The 16,104-nt window shown below is 40.7% G+C and overlaps 1 protein-coding gene across 2 annotated transcripts; it reads right to left on the reverse strand.

Annotated features, from left to right (window-relative positions):
* Positions 1 to 287: 287 nt before the first annotated feature.
* Positions 288 to 15,886, reverse strand: armh3 (armadillo like helical domain containing 3). Of its 2 annotated transcripts, none has more exons than XM_088303464.1 (26): positions 15,774 to 15,886; positions 14,850 to 14,959; positions 14,706 to 14,762; positions 14,492 to 14,638; positions 14,281 to 14,388; positions 14,082 to 14,174; positions 13,917 to 13,991; positions 12,976 to 13,062; positions 12,771 to 12,827; positions 12,402 to 12,445; positions 11,977 to 12,037; positions 11,823 to 11,869; positions 11,596 to 11,671; positions 11,282 to 11,375; positions 9,947 to 10,048; positions 9,723 to 9,781; positions 9,569 to 9,634; positions 9,141 to 9,210; positions 8,855 to 8,915; positions 8,673 to 8,761; positions 7,379 to 7,461; positions 6,528 to 6,654; positions 5,992 to 6,067; positions 4,785 to 4,863; positions 2,309 to 2,425; positions 288 to 962 (listed from the first exon to the last, which is right to left on the reverse strand). In XM_088303464.1, exons 2-26 carry the CDS (start codon positions 14,949 to 14,951, stop codon positions 870 to 872), a joined length of 2,070 nt encoding a protein of 689 aa, XP_088159590.1. In that variant the 5' UTR covers positions 14,952 to 14,959; positions 15,774 to 15,886; the 3' UTR covers positions 288 to 869. The 2 variants fall into 2 exon arrangements, with proteins under 2 accessions (XP_088159590.1, XP_088159591.1); XM_088303465.1 differs by lacking the exon at positions 15,774 to 15,886 and adding an exon at positions 15,508 to 15,680.
* Positions 15,887 to 16,104: the final 218 nt, after the last annotated feature.

Genomic DNA, 16,104 nt, shown 5'->3' on the forward strand with positions numbered 1-16,104 from the left:
ACATCGGCAGATTATGGGAACTGATTGCACGCTGACTGGAGTGACGTCGGGCGAGTGGACCACTACACGGAAATCAGATCATAAAAACGTACAAAGCATAAATTCGCAGTTAAGTTGCTGGACAATATCAGTATGTGCGCAATATGTCTCCTGATTGTGCCCACGTGAGCAGAGGTTTGCTTTATCGAAACAATAAACATGAACAAATAAAACATGAAATAAGGAAAATAGAACAAGCCATTGTAAATTACAGGCAGTGAACAAATGAGGAATCCCGTGTACCGAAATATATTTATATATATTTTTTTATTAAGTCAGACTTGAAGCAAAAACCAAACCATGTGGGGGGGATCACAAACCTATTTAGAAAAACAACAACAACAAAAAGAAAAATCACCATATTCAGTTTCATTCAACTTAAGTAAGAAATGATTGTTAAGATACACAGTAGTTAGTCATGGCTTCCTTTTGGTAACTCCAGAGCATCAACGTCATTACTATTCGACCATCAGCAAAATGTGTCAAGTGAAAATACTTGAAATGTAATTGAACACGTACAAGAACATGAAGCGCAAAGTAGAGAAATAAATTAGACACACCCAATCACAGCAGACGCCACCAGCAGTGGATTAAAAATACTTCTTCAAATTATCTGCCATCCAAAAATTCAGGGCATGTTAACAGTCCAGCCAATACTGCAGCTTGCACACAAGGAGCCACACCCGCACTCGCATCTCACATGGTAGAGCTTCTGCAAAGTGCTTCTGGCCCGTGAGAGAAGTTTCAATAGTCCAAGAGGAATGAAGAAGACATGTTCTAGTTGGTGTTAGCGTGCGCGTCTGTACACCGTCAGTGCATGAGAATGCTTCTCAGGAGATGGTGGAGAACTCTTTGAGAAGCACATCCTGACTCAGGGTGTTCAAGGACACGTTTTTCCTCACATTCAGGCTGATGGAGCGCACCTGAGGACACACACGGGACACGTATTGGTCAGTGCAGTCACAGCTAAGTGATGCCGCGACATAGGATGTGGCTTTTGAACAGCTGGCTTTTGTCGCTGTCTGATGAAAGCTTGACGAATTTGCAGCCATCCATAATCCGAGCCGCGCTGTCTTTGGGCAGTAGGCGGGATACAACTTGAACTGTTTCCAGTCAATCGCGGAGCACACGTAGACGAACAACCATTCACACTCACAATCACATCGAGCTACCGTGCATATTTTTGGGAGGAAACCGGAGTCCCCGGAGAAAACCCACACAGGTACGGGGAGAACAGCAATGATTTCATCGACTAAAATGATTATTGCTTACTGCTCGAGTGTCGAATAAAATGTTGTTCATTGAAATTCAGCTGTGAATATCTTTTAATGTAAATTGACGTATGAAATAATGAGAAACAGTTAGAGGAGCGCCCATTGTATCGTAATGCTCTTGCGCTGCAAGCCGTCAAATTGCCGGTCACGCCATTGTTAAAGTAATAATGACGTCTAATTATTTTGCAATTGTTTAAGACTAACTGTCATGTCTTGCATAGACGTTAATATTTCACAAGTTTGTGCTCGTCAAAGATTTTGAATAAGTTCACGTTTCCTCATAAATAAGTTTATTATTTTCGATTGCTTAGTGCAAGCTGTTAAAACGACCGATAAAAGTGTGAGAGTAAGAACTCTTCTTTTTGTGGATCGTTTTGGAATTTGTTGATGTTAGCGCATCTGTTTCAATAGTGGATCTTTGACGTATTTCACCTCCGAAGAAAAAGAGAGTCGTATTAGCGTAAGAGAGGCTCATGACTTGGTAAACGTACTCCAAAACACTCGAGCCTTGGAAGACTTTTGTCTTTGTGAGTGTTTCTTATTTCATCAACATTTATTTTAGGTCAAGTGTGTACTTTATTTTGAACGCAAGTGTATGGGAATGTGTTATTTCATCAAGCTAACTGCTCGTGTACAGACCTGCACTATATTAACTCTGGTTATTTCTTCTTTGTTGCAGTTACTATATTTATATTTAAAAAAAATGCTTAAAATTGTTGTCTGTATGGACAAGAGAACTTCATAAAAGCAAGAAAAGTACGCCATGTCTACGGAGTTTTCTTCGTTAGTTCCCTGGCTGTCTGGCTGCACATAGGCACGTGTCGCGAGGACAGCACATTAATGAAAAAAAAAAAATAGGAAAAGCCAAGAGGCCAGGAGCATCTTATATCGATAGACAAAATAATAAATCATCCAAATTCATATTGACAAAGCACAAGCGTAAATGGAAGCATTACTAAAGGCTGGAAATTTGAGGTACACTTTGGTCGTCTCACCAGCTCCTTAAAGAAAGCCGCCTCTTTGGGCTGCTCCGAGTATCTCTCAAACTGGTCCAAACCATCCTGCAGTTTGAGTGTCAGGGTGTCGTAGTTGGAGCGCACCACCTCCAGCACCTAACGCAGCCGCAGGCAAAAGAGACACATTGCATGACATGAACGCATAACTGAGACAGTCAAATATTAATCAGGGTTGAATACTTCAACAAAACATTTTATTTATGAGGGATCACGCGCTGCATCGTCACCATCGTCTGCTGGCTACTTCTAAGCTATTTCCAGCTCTTCTCTTTTCCACTCTTCAGTCTCAATATGTGCATGATCAACTTGGCATCTCAGTTCGTGTATTCCAAATGATAAAAGCTGACGTGTGTGTGTGTGTGTGTGTGTGTGTGTGTGCGTCCAGCTGAGATGAGAAGCTGGAGTGAAATCAGAGCTAATTATGCAAAGATGCTCCACAGCTCCTCCCCTGACAGTTACCCTCTCAGCCATGAAATAGGCGTTAATGCCAACATTTTTCATTATTTTATTAATGACCCCGAAACACAGCATGAAACGTTCGCCTTGGAACGCTTTCCTCGGCAAAATAAAAACGCTGCTGATGTGGATGACTGGAAACACATCGATGTTAAGTGTGGTGGGGTTCCACTTATTGCATGCACTCACCACGTGGAATGCAGTATGTCCAAAACAGCTGAGCCATCACTTTTAGACATTTTACTTTGATTAATCCGAAGCGCTCCACCTATTTCTATTTATGAAACGGCATTATGATGGAAAAATTCCACGTTTGAATGATAACCTCAGTTTATGTGCCTCCTGTGACAAACAGGCTGGAAGCACAAAAACAAAAAATGGAAAGAAAGCAAACAGAGCATGAAAAAGGAATCCAGAGAAGACAGGAGGCTGCAAGCCGGCTCACGTGACGGTTGAGCAAAGAGGCTTTAGCCCGCAAACACAACTCGGCATCATCAAGCAGGCACGTCCCCCTCGTGTTTTTGTTATCTCAAATAACAAGCAACGCAAGCAGCCCCCATGCTAGGATGTGTTTGCATTTTAATGTGGATCCGTGGTTCTGGACAACAATCTTTTTGTGTCACTTTCGGGAATGAAGACACAAGAAGTTGACGGTGTACAGGTGGCGTGTGTGTTCACTCGAGGAAGAGCACCGAAACTCAAGACTTAATGCTGCATTTGAGAATCCGCAGTTTAAATGATCCTCGAAAGCAATCAGTGTCAGAACAGAGTCAACAGCCCGCAGTCAGATGTAAGACAACATTGAGGCTGATGTGCAAAGCACGAGTGAATCCATCGGGATTCTTTCTTCTCATTTGAAACTCCTGGTCGCGCAATGGGAATCTCGCAGCTCAGTCACACCAAACTTCCATTTTCCTCGCTTGCTTGTTGTGCTTAAGTCAAGCAGATAAGAGCATGGCGGGATTATAATGACCATATCCATCACTCTTATCGTTTTGAAAAATGTTTTTTCTATCCTCGCTGTGCTCGCTTTGACTTTAATGAGCTCGTCTCTTCATCAGCGCTTCCTTAATGACAAAAAGAAGTAATTTAGTGTTTACGTGCGTGTGTGTCGGGAAAAGGGTTCATTTTATGTTTGTAAACAGATCAAATAAGTAAGTCCAGATTTGGTTTGTATGGCAGCCGGCAATCACTGCAGGTAAACTGAAAACATGTCAGGGCAATAGCATGGCAGCAAGTCACAGACATTCGACACATTGCTTGTCTTCTGTTTGGCGAGAGTAATGATCTCTTAACGTAAATCACAAAACATTTTCAGGCCACACCAGGTGTACGATGTGATGACTTTAACTGATATGCCTTTGATTTGTTTTGTTTTTTTTTAAATCGTGTGTGGGGTCGCTCAAGTTTTGTAAGTGTGCCAACAATTTTAAAATCATGCCACGTGAACAAGTTTAAACTGAACTGTATATGTGTTTGTGCTTTAATGATTTTTAGTTGTGTTTGAAATTGCCTCACTGCAAATGTTTCAAGACAGTTTGCTGCAAAGCACAATGTGAATTTAAGAGGGGAAAAGCAAGCAGGAAAAATTCAGTGAATTGCCTTTTTTTTTCCTCATCTCTTGCTTTTCATGAAAACCAAAAATGGCACGTTTTTTTTTTTTTTTTTGAGCCAGTAACATTGTATTATCAAAGACAGTAAGCCATTTTCAACGCTTTACATTGGTCAAAAATTTGTAAAAACAACAGACCCACCCGCACGGAGACTGACCAACATTATCAAAATGTGAAAAAATATTAAATTGACCAAATTTGCACATAGGAGGTTTCTGTCCGTCCAAATATAGACAAACAACCATTTCACACTGTCTGAGTGGGAACTGAACGCATAATGTAAACAGGAAATGTACAACACAAATAAATTGAAATCAACATTGTGTGTAATGCCACATCCTGGCCAAATGCCCATGAGATTTTGAAATTCTGTTGCGTGCTGTTACCTGCTCCTCTGACAGTTGCGAGATGTGGTTCACAGCAGCATATGACTCAATCTTGGGGTTAAAATGGTTGATGATTGCCCTTCAAAAACAAAACAAGCATGTTACCGGGTGTACAGCGACACGTGACGGAACAACTCATTCACTATTTACAGAAATGAAATCTTCTGCGCCAGTCTGCTGCAAAAGCTTTCATTGCGATTTTGGAAGCAGGCTGGCGGGGATTTGCTCCCAAACACCCACAAGAGCATTAGGAGGGCCGCGCGGCACTGATGACGACCTGGCTCACAGTCTGAGTCCAATTCATCTCCGAGAAGGGAGACGAGGTCAAGCCTCAGCAGATTGCAGCAGAGTGGGCACGAGGCACACCAAAGACGGACTTAATCGTATCAAGATGGGAATCTTTAAGCACATATAAAAATACTTTGATTTGACTACATTGATACAATTATCAACAAATTGTTTCCTCGTACCACCTGCAATGTGCTTGCGTGCTTTGGGGAAACACTGCAGTGAAGTACAGGAGGCAACTATGGCGTGTTGCTAAACTGCAGATTGCAAACTCAAATACGGGTGCACCCAAGTAATGGATTACGGTGAGCAGGTTTGACAAGATAGGGGCTTTGCCAGTGCTTCTCAATTATTTTCTGTTACGCCCCCCTTAGCATGAAGAAAACAATAGCCATTGAATGTCAGAAAGGGATGATGGGAAGAAATCCAATTGGTTTAGTTTCTCCATCGACGATATGACTTCTTGATTTCTCCCTGCCTTTGTTTATTTATTCCTCTGTAAATTATTCGGCAACACTTACATCCCGCCGCCTTCCCTTCAGCCTTTACAACTGCCAATTTAAGCAGCCGAAGCTCTCTGGAGGGCGCAACTGATTAGGTGAAAGAAACCAGCTCATAAAGGGACAACTCAAAGCCAGGGTGACCCCAGAGGATCATAGATGAGGAATTACTTTACCACTGGGAAAAGACAGTACGTGTGTGAATCTAATTGAAGGGCAGGAGGGAGAGGTGGAAGACGTTCAAACAGGAATTAGGTTGGGATCCCGAAACAAAATTAAATACAAATAAATGATTTACTATTTTGAACTTTCTGTACCACATTCTTCTTTGAAATTCATTCAACACGCCAATGTGACTCTTTCCTCTTGCATACAGTTTTGGTGGTCAAGAATGTGTGTGCGTGTGTGTGTTTTATTACCGAACATTAACAAGGGCGTGTGTGACTTTACTCGCAGCCTCCTTCCACTGGCCAGTGTTTGTTGAAACTCTCAGCACTGAAAAACAACAAGTTGCATGATTTTATTGTGTACTAATTTGAAAAAAAAATGTTATAGGGTCACAATTTTTCATAATTAGCAAAATCTGGAGACAGAATTATTGGCCGTGTTGGTTGATGAACACATTTTTGAGTAAAAAGTAAAGCTGCATGTAATTTTTTCCCCAAATATCTATCTGCAGGTTTAAAGAAGGCAGTGTTGCCTCGACTGACATTAACCTCCCCATTTCCGATTTTTATAAGATACAAGCCGTGGCTCAGTCAATTTTTTGCTTTGAGTTGCGAGTGTAATTCTTTCATTAAAGGCTTCATTCTGTTAAATTAAAAGGTTTTTTTTTTTTACAAATTCTTTACTGTCAATGTCAGGAATCAGTTAAGACTTTTAGCAAGTTTTTATCGTTTGCAGAAGAACTTCAGCTTTACTTGGGTTTGGAAATGCTTCAAGAAGTTAAACGTACCCATACAGTAGAGGTTGTCAAACACTTGGTGCATTCGCACAATCTCATAGTAGAGCTCATCATAGCTGTTAGACGTGGGCAGAAATGTGTCACCATATGTGATGAACATGTTGAACAGGTTGACCACCTGGATTCGGAGACAGGAAGGAAGAACCATTAAACATTACAGCATGCTTAATCCAAAGACAGACATTTATGCCACATAATATCATGATTACATCGAATTAACTTCATCTGCATCCTAAAGCAATACAAGGTGTAGCAGAAATATCCCAGGACGGGTGTCACATAAGACACACTTCAAATTCCCCGCTTTGAAGTAATCCCCCGGGAGGCTAACACACTTTTTCACCCTTCTCTGCCACGCCAAGAACTCCTGTAAGGATTTTTCTCGAATCCTCCGCAGTGCTGTCATCACAGCCATCTTGATGTCTTCCTTGTCTTTGAAACAGGTATTTAATGACAGCCTTAAGCTTGGAAAGAGGGGGTTGGGAAATCACACGGAGGCAGGTTGAGTGAGCAGAGACTGCTCCAGCACGATAATCTTCTTGGCCAACTACTGTTGGCTGCTCAGATGAATTGTCATGGTGAAGCTGCAGCCACAAGGTGGCCTGCTACAACACTCGCCTCTCCACATGCAGTGTGCGAAAGCAAAAGTGGTGGGGATGGGGGGGGGGGGGGGGCGGTAGTAGTAGTTTGTGTTTTAAATGTATCTTTTGCAACATCAGTCTTGGAACTTTTTTAACACATCTCGCAATTCAATCTTGTGCACATTAGTCACGCAGAAGACTGTCAGGCACTTTTCGATATTGCCTTTTTTGTCTTAGTAACATTGAGTCGGTGTTTCTTACCAGTAGCGCCAGATGAAAGATGTTGTGCTTAGCCAGCAGTGTGGTTTCATTTGACAGTAGGAACTTGAGCAGGTTGATAAGCGCTATGCAGAGGGAGACAAGAAGTCGTTAATGAAAAAAAAATATATATATCCAGAGGGTTGATAGACATCTTTGAGCAGAGAATTATGTCGGCACCAAGCTTTATTCAGTGTACTGCACATCACTAACAGCAGAGTTAAAAAAAAAAGAGGATCTTTGACGTCTTTAGCCGTCAATGGTAGTAAATGAGTTAATAAGATGTAATAATATAGGACTTAGAGAAACCTATGCAAAAAGCATAAATAAAAATACTTTCTGTAAGACGCTGAAAGATAAGCATCTACCGGTTTAATTTGACTCATTCTTTTCTTTTCTCCTTATTATCATTACCGCAAGCAGGGAAAGCGGCGCCATCCACAGAATGAAGCCGATTATTGGTCTGATTAGAGGAATCAGTATTCTAATGAGAGACAGCGCAATGGGACCATTAAAAAGTGGAATGTGATCCTGTGTTGTGTTGACCAGGCTGAAACCAGGGCCACCATGATGGATTGTGCTTTCTTTAGAGACTCATTATCCAAACTCAATGATGCAATTTATTTCCAAACGCACATGGCAATGACTTCGGAGTGAAATTGCGTTTTGCTTGCAATGAGTGTAAACTCTTAAACATTGATGCACAACAAATGTAAGCATCAAGAGATTTACAACACAAATCTTACAAAAAAGAAAAACTGTAGTTGTCAACATAGCTGAGAGGGAGGGAAAAAAAAAAAAGATGAAAGACAGCAAAATCCAGTCATGAGTTCAAAAATATGCAACTTTAGAGAGCAAGTTTGCAGTTCTAAAACGGTTTGCAAAATTTCAATGTCGTCTGACTTGACTTCACTGCTCCCTCAAACCCTTGAGTCTGACCGAAGCCACGCCCCTTATTAATGAGACGTGCACTGTTCAAACGAGGACCGTAAACAAGGATTTTAGTCCTGATTTTTTTTCCTATTGAACATTTTATGGAACGCATTTTCTTTTGATATTGATTTACCTTCCAGCCCTAATGACGATACTTAATACTATGCTGATATGTGTAAAATATCCTGCCTGTGAGGCTCCGTTTTAATTGACAATGTCAGAGATTTATTGTATTAAATAAAAGTCAACATTATCACATTTGCAAAAGGCAGAATATTTTACTCAGCTCATCGCGGTCATATTGTTATGGTGACTGGTTGATGTAATGTTACAGCTGATTTTCCTTTTCGGAAATGATGCATACCTGACCATAGCTCTCTCCATGTGTAGTGTAACCTGATTCTGCACTTCTTCTGGTAGCAGAGAAGCTTGTGAATGATCTGAACACAGCGCCTGATGAGGACGTAAACAAACAAAAAAAAATAAAATAAAAATGTGACTAACATCAATGCAATTTTGTGGGCATTGAGTCCTGCATATACTCACAAGTACAAATCCATGGGAAAATCCTTCATCATGTGTGTGACGATAAATTCGACCATCAGATCTGTAGAAAGTACCAAAAAAAAGCAGTAGAAAAGTGAATTATAAAAGCTGATCTCTTTTTGCAAAATGTCTCCAACAAAAGGAGACAAATGCGTGTTAAAATAACTGTCAGTGATATTTCTGTTACACGTACGACTCCCAAGTAATCACCAATTACAGTGAATAATTATAAACAGGAATTTGATGAAGATGAGGCAAATGTGACAACTAATAAAAAACATCTTACCCAGAACGGCGCATACTAGCGGCAAACAAGGAATGTTCTTCTCCACGGCTTTCTTTCTGTGCCTCATGGGCTGCAAAAGGAATACATTTGACACGTCAATGATCTGCTACCTTGCCTTCATCCAAAATTACGTTCTATTATTTGTTTTTTATACAATAAAAATTGTAAAACTCCTAGCGACAACTGTGGGGGTGCCCCTGGCTGGACTATTATTACATAGTTGCCTTAATCACCCAGATCTCCAGCTACCTGAAATCACCAGTTTTGCAAAGAAATGCCCAACAAACAAAGAAATATAAAAAATGCCAACAAATTCACTCGGACCAGATTTTCAAAATTGCTTCAAACCTCATGACATTTAGGACACATTAGGCGATAGCACAAACATACACAGTAAACCACTCAACATGTTCACACCATGGACTCACCATTCTATGCAAACTGACTCTGAAGTTCATATTATCATCGTGCAGAAAGGCATCAGCATACTGGTCCTGTCACACACATACACCACGTGGTAAACACGACCGAGATCCAGAGCTCAAGTGATGAAGGATGTCAAAGTATGCACGCTGCTCCTACCTCGGCTATACATGTGAGGATGATTAGGCACAGTCTGGCACTGTTGAGTCGATGCTCATCTGAAAACATGTAAGGTTTTAATTGGTGGAAAAAGATCGGAGAAAATTCATAAACATGGAAGGATATGCACACATCACGCAAGTATATATTGTATGGATGAAAGATGAGGACTGCGAGGAAGCATTAAAAGAAAGCGGACAGAATAGGAAATGTGCTATTTTTACCTTTAGTATCCTGCATTACGATAGAGGCGTACTTGAGGAAGGTGATGAGAAGGTTGCTTGTCTGCAAGTTGGGATCCAGTGGCAGCTCTGGGTTGTTCATCACTAGACAGCACATGAACAATTAAAACTTCAGCCAATCTGGGTGTAAGCGCATGGAAAAGCTCCTATCGAATAACTTTGAATCTGAGAAACCATTCAACACATGTCAGTTCCAGTTCAGTCATTCCCATGATAACCTAATCCAAAAATAAATAAATAAATATCGCTGAGCTCTGACTTGGCCCTCTTAAAGTAAGCATACCGCCTCGTAGTGGTTATATTCATTCAAGCAAACAACGATAAGAGAAGGTAAGTTTCAAATCCATCATTGAAGCTGCTATGTTGTCTCGACCGGTATTTTCACCCACTGAAAATCTTTTCTCACAATAGCTTGTTTCACTAATGATGACGCGGCCATTTCTATTTGCGCTCACTGCAGGCCCACAGGACTGAAACATTTCCACACTGTCAGTACAGATTCCATCACAGGGAGTTCTAACGCGCTTGGATATTCCGGACTGCAGGCATACGTGTGATCATGTTTTAACGCAGGCTGCATGTGACAGGTTCATCTTAACGGAGGAGTTAATATTTCATACAGAAAATGGCTCTCGTAGCCATGGGACAACTAGCCCGAGATAGAAACATGCCCCTATTAACATAAGTGTATCCCAAATGAACCCGACGTGCAAACTAAACTGGAAGCATTTTGGTCCACTGAGAAACATCACTACTGAGTTGTCTTCCAGTTGTCTTGTTAACTGAACCATCTCCATTTCATAAAACAAACTACTAAATGTTTGAAAAGGCTGCCGGTGTAGGTGCATTTGGGTGTCCAAGGGTTTTTGGTCACGACAGGACAAAGTCGCAATGTCGGGGAAAGTAGTCATGAAAAATGCATTTTGCAACACAGTTCAGCTCAAACTGAGGAAACGAGGTAGAATGCTAAAAAGCTTTCAAAATACTTTGTTCCATCCCCTGACCCCTTCAGGTACTTCCAAATTGTTTAAAGGGAAACTTGTGGTTTGAAGCTTTTGTAAATACATAGTTCCAGTGGAGGCTCTGGGATACTTAAAATTGAAAAGCAGGGTTGCAGTTTGCTGGGGGCACTGCAAGGGAAATTACTTTTTCCATTCTCGAAATTCAGAAGGTTTTAGGGCATTAGAAGTAATCTAGCATGTTAGACCTTGTGGTATGACTCCCAAACTAATTGCAAAAAAATAATAACAACAGCTCTACGGCTATAAGAACAAGAGAGAAGAAAAAGATAAGGGGAGAAAAAGGAGAACGACATACTGTCGAGAGAAGGTGGCGTTGTGCCAAGTGGCGTTGTTGGTGTCGTCTGAGGTTGGTTGGTCGGTGTAGCGACAATGTCGATCTCGGGGTGGCTCTGAGGAAAGACCAAAAACATGGAAGATATTATAAAGGTGTCACTCAGTGAACACCAGCTGTTTCCTTCAGTGCACTGAGAAAAAAACGGTAGTTATAAATGAGTAATAAGACATGAAGCTGCTTGTGCAACTTAACAAAATGATATCTTAATGAAGAGCACAAACGTGCAGCAGTGTGTCGACAGACGAGCAAACCCATAGAAAAGGTCTGAACGTTACCTGTGCTAATACAGTAATGAAGTTGCGGTTGAGGTGGACGGCCTCGTACAGTGCCAGCAAAATTGCTTCGTTAGTCCTGCAGACAAAACGGACATTCAAAGTCGGAGCCAGCAGAGTCATTGACAGAGAGAAACCATCACACTTTTGCAACAACCTCAGCAATATTACCAATCGGTTCCAGCAAAGTTAAAAACAACCCAAACACAAAAACTGAGATTGTTACGTACTGAACAGAGAGCTTCTCATCCGCATCCGCAATAAACATGCTGCCCACCTGTGGACAAATGCGGAATTGCTCAAATTTAGAGAACAACAAATCGGACCATCAGTGCAAAACTGAACATCCTTTCTTTCAATAAATTGTACTAAGGAAATACCTACCATACTAGTGAGGGTGGAGAAGAAGCCACCCTGGTGCTCTTCCTCTTTGTCTTTGTACTGCCTGTAGCGAGAGAATAAAGTGGGACAATTAACAGGAAGAAGGAAGTAAAAAAAGGTTGACAGAATGATAGGTAGAGTCAGACAAAGTAACCAAAAGATTGATGCATTGTATGCACAGCAATGGACTAAACAAAGCTGACACTAATTACTCGGACACATTTGTCAAGTGACATAACCGCTTACGTACTTTAGAAACAGCATTGAAATTCCAATCATTGCTGCATACAAAAACATTCATGGCTGACAAAGGACAGCAGGCTATAAATAACTGTTTCATTATTTCCTTCAGACATGTATTTAAAACAGCAAAAATAAACTTATGGTGCCTTGTTTTTTGTTTGTACATGTAAAGGATTACATCGTACCTGTTATATTCTGTTAGCGCGTGGTGGACAACCAGGCCCATTCCCTGAGCGGAAAAAGAAGAGCAAAACAAGGATATATATTAGATTGTTTTGTATGAACGCTTATTTTATTTGTGTGACATACATGTCTGAGCCACAGTTAGATGTTATGTTTGACCAATTCTGCATGGAATATATGGAAAACTAAAATGTTCCTGAGGAGAGCAAAATCCACATCAAAACATGTCTGGTAAATTACAACCTAAAAAACCTTCCTGAGATAAAAGAACCAAAGATTTTAATCATAAATAAGAGACGCAGTGAACTTTATTCCGTCAAAGCAAAAGGTCATTTGAAACGTTTGCACTGCACCGTACTAGACATACTTACATCCAGTGTGGGCTCATCATCCACGATGGAGAGCTTCACGATATATGGATTTACCGACTGACACAAACAGAAAAAGAAAGCATTTGAAAGAATTTTACCATCCATTTTGCACTGAAATACACACAATTTGCACAAGTCGAATCAAGGTAAACGTTTTTGTTATATTGCAAATATTGAGTGCATCAAGTCAGTCAAAAAAACAAACCTCATACTTCCTGTAATTGACCAGAAGGGCAAGAAGAACGACGGCATCGTAACCATGCTGCCCTCTACTGGACGCATCAGAAAGAATCTGCAGAGACCAGGTAGAATCACTGATAACATGTTTTAAAAATAAAATAATCACAATACAGACTTTAAGGTCAAGACTAAATATTATATTAAATATTAACAAGTGGTAAAACAACCAACTTTCAGATTATATTTCCCCCATTTGGATTTGCCCGTTTAGAGACTGATTTAATCTGCTGTTCTGGTATTTGGTTTATCCCATTTCACATTTAAAACTCCAGCAACGTTACTAATTGTATGTTAGTAACGAGGGGGAAAAAAACCCTCCAACACAAAGGGAAGTCAACACCCCACACCTCCAAAAAAAAAAAAAAAAAAAAAATCTTTAATATGTAAAATGTACCATGCACCTTGACTAGTCTAAACATCACATTCTGATTAATATTGTGTTTGTGGAATAGGAGTTAAGAAGCAAAATCCACTTGTTTTTAGTCATCTCACGAGGCAGCCATTTTGTCACATCAGTCGACTGAAAATGACATCACCATTGCTCAGGGCGAAGGTAATAACCAATCACCTCCTTCCTTTTTTTTTTAAACTGAACCCTGAGCAACTGTGATGTCATTTTCAGTTGACAGAAATGACAAAATGGCCGCCCCTTTGGATGGCTAAAAACAGGTGGATTTTACTGCTTAACTCATATTCCGCAAACGCAATGTTAATCAGAATGCTGCGTTTGGACTAGTCAGCATAGATGTTCTATGCAGACTAGTCTATGCATTAAAAAAAAATGGGATTGACTTCCCCTTCAACAATATACATTAAGGGTGGGATATTTGTGCACTGAAAGTGGTCTTTCACTCCAAAAACAAAATTGACATGTTCACGCCTCTCTCTCCTTTGACGCCATCTTACCTGCAGAATGGCTTCAAAGATGCTATTGATCATCACATATTCCAAGATGGTGTTCTGACTAATATTGTCCGTTACCTGCAAACACACGCAGTTTAATCAAGTTAAAAATGACCCCTGATAGTAACAACAGCAACTGCACTCGTCAATTTTGCTATGATGTCTCACCGTCACTAGACACAGCAGAAGTTTGAGACAAAGGCTCTTCAGACTCTCCGAGCCGTCCCCACAAAGGAGGCTGTCCAGTCTTTCCATGAGGTCCTGTAGCAAACACAGCTAGGATTGAACTTCTTTTCTTTTCATGCATTTGCCATCCATGTGCATGACAGAGAGTTTTTGTCTTTCACGTCGTAGACTGACTGAATACCTTCATCCTTTGCTCGGCCTTGTCAAAACCCACAAGCATATTAATGATGTCAAAGCCAGATGCCGACTTGTTCTTTTGATGAACTCCTCTGAAAAGTGCACATAGAGTCTGGGAGAACAGAGAAGTACAACACAGGTAGCACAAAGCCAGAATTTGGTTAGAGATGAAACATACAGCACACAACGCAGTCTAAAACTCATCCAAAAGTCACCTGGAGAGCATTGACCACTTTGATCTGATGTTCCTCCCCGAGAGCCTGAACACTGTGATGGAAGAGAGAATTGATGTTGTCCTGAATCCGCTGCACCTCCTCGCCATCGACACTCTCCAGCTTCGACTCCAAGTACTCCAGGTTCACCTGCAAAAAGAGGATGTCATGATGCTAATTGTCTCTGTCTATGTTAATATTGACTCCATAAATATACCTTCATCAGAAACAGCTCATCCCAGAAGCGAGGGTTATTCTTAGCTGGGTCCTCTTTCTAAAACAAACATACAACGCATTATTTACAAAAATAATATGACTATAAACGTTGATGTAATGGGGATTTGTGACGTATGATACTCACTCCGAAGATCTCATCATACATCAACACCACCTTTTCCTTCAGCGGTTTCTTGGAGGACGATGTCCTCCTCAACAAACCTGCCTTCTTCTCCACCTGAGACATGGCGAGGTCTAAGGACACGGACACATACATATTCATTACAGATGATAATATAAGGTAGACGCTGACTCAGAGTAATGGCTCGAGGACACCAATCATCATCCATAGATGTGATTCAGTCCAACACAAATGGTCTGGACTTGAATAATACGGGTTCCGATAAGATCACTGTCAGCAGCGAAAGCCACGATAAGGTGTAAAGAGATGTTTATGGTGAGACGTTGACGTGAGCAGCTCTTAAGAACTCGAACCTGTGCTACGGGGCATGCAATGGGGCACAGCAAAGGCATGCCGAAAAGTGGTGTGCTTTTGCCCTAAGAACCAACCCACCCTTCTCTCTATATTTCGGCCGTCTCTTGATTTTTGCTGTCAGTCGGTTGACAGTTTAACAACGTTTTTCTTCTTAATTTAAATTCGCACTTATGCCATGTAACTTGTTTACCAACTGGCGTTGGCTAAAAATGAATCATTAAGGATGAATTGGGATGGGAAGCTAATGAACTAGCGTTAGCTTAAAACGCAATGTTTGCTAACTAGTCTTCTGGAGTCTAGGCTTCACCTGATTTACGAATAAAACGCTCCGTTCATCATGTTACCAAGAGCATTTTATTCCACTGTTAACACTTTTCAAATAACACCCTGCTTTTGAATCCTCGATTAGCGAATCGACAGCTAATGCTTGCTTGCTGAAATCTGTCAAGAAAAAACACGGTCGCATCCATCAAATGAGCCGTCACAAGCAATGTGTGGCCGTGGAAATTGCCATCAAAATCGCGTTGCATTATTTATCCGCATTTCCGTAAAGATACAAGTGTTCGCTCTCACCTCACTTTCCGTGTATGTTGCTCATGAATCCTTGACACAACAGTTGTTCTTCAGCTAGCATGCTGCTAACTAGTGTTAAGCCTTCTACCGGTACATAGTGTCACTACACCCCGATACACACATTAAGTGTTGCGCACTTATTTGGACTAATAAACTAAAAAAAAAAAAACGTTGCTAAAAATTTATTATTGAGGGATTTCATTTCAGTGATTTCTTTCCCTCTATGGCACAATAAGTCTAAACAGTGTGAGAATGAATCATTGACTTTTTATGTATTAAAAATATTGACTTTAAAAAGCTGATAAAATACAGTCTGTAAACTCAAAATGTT

The sequence above is a fragment of the Idiotropiscis lumnitzeri genome, chromosome 8, assembly GCF_059441095.1.
Source record: "Idiotropiscis lumnitzeri isolate Australia: NSW breed Sydney's pygmy pipehorse chromosome 8, RoL_Ilum_1.0, whole genome shotgun sequence".
Taxonomy (NCBI): Eukaryota; Metazoa; Chordata; class Actinopteri; order Syngnathiformes; family Syngnathidae; genus Idiotropiscis; species Idiotropiscis lumnitzeri.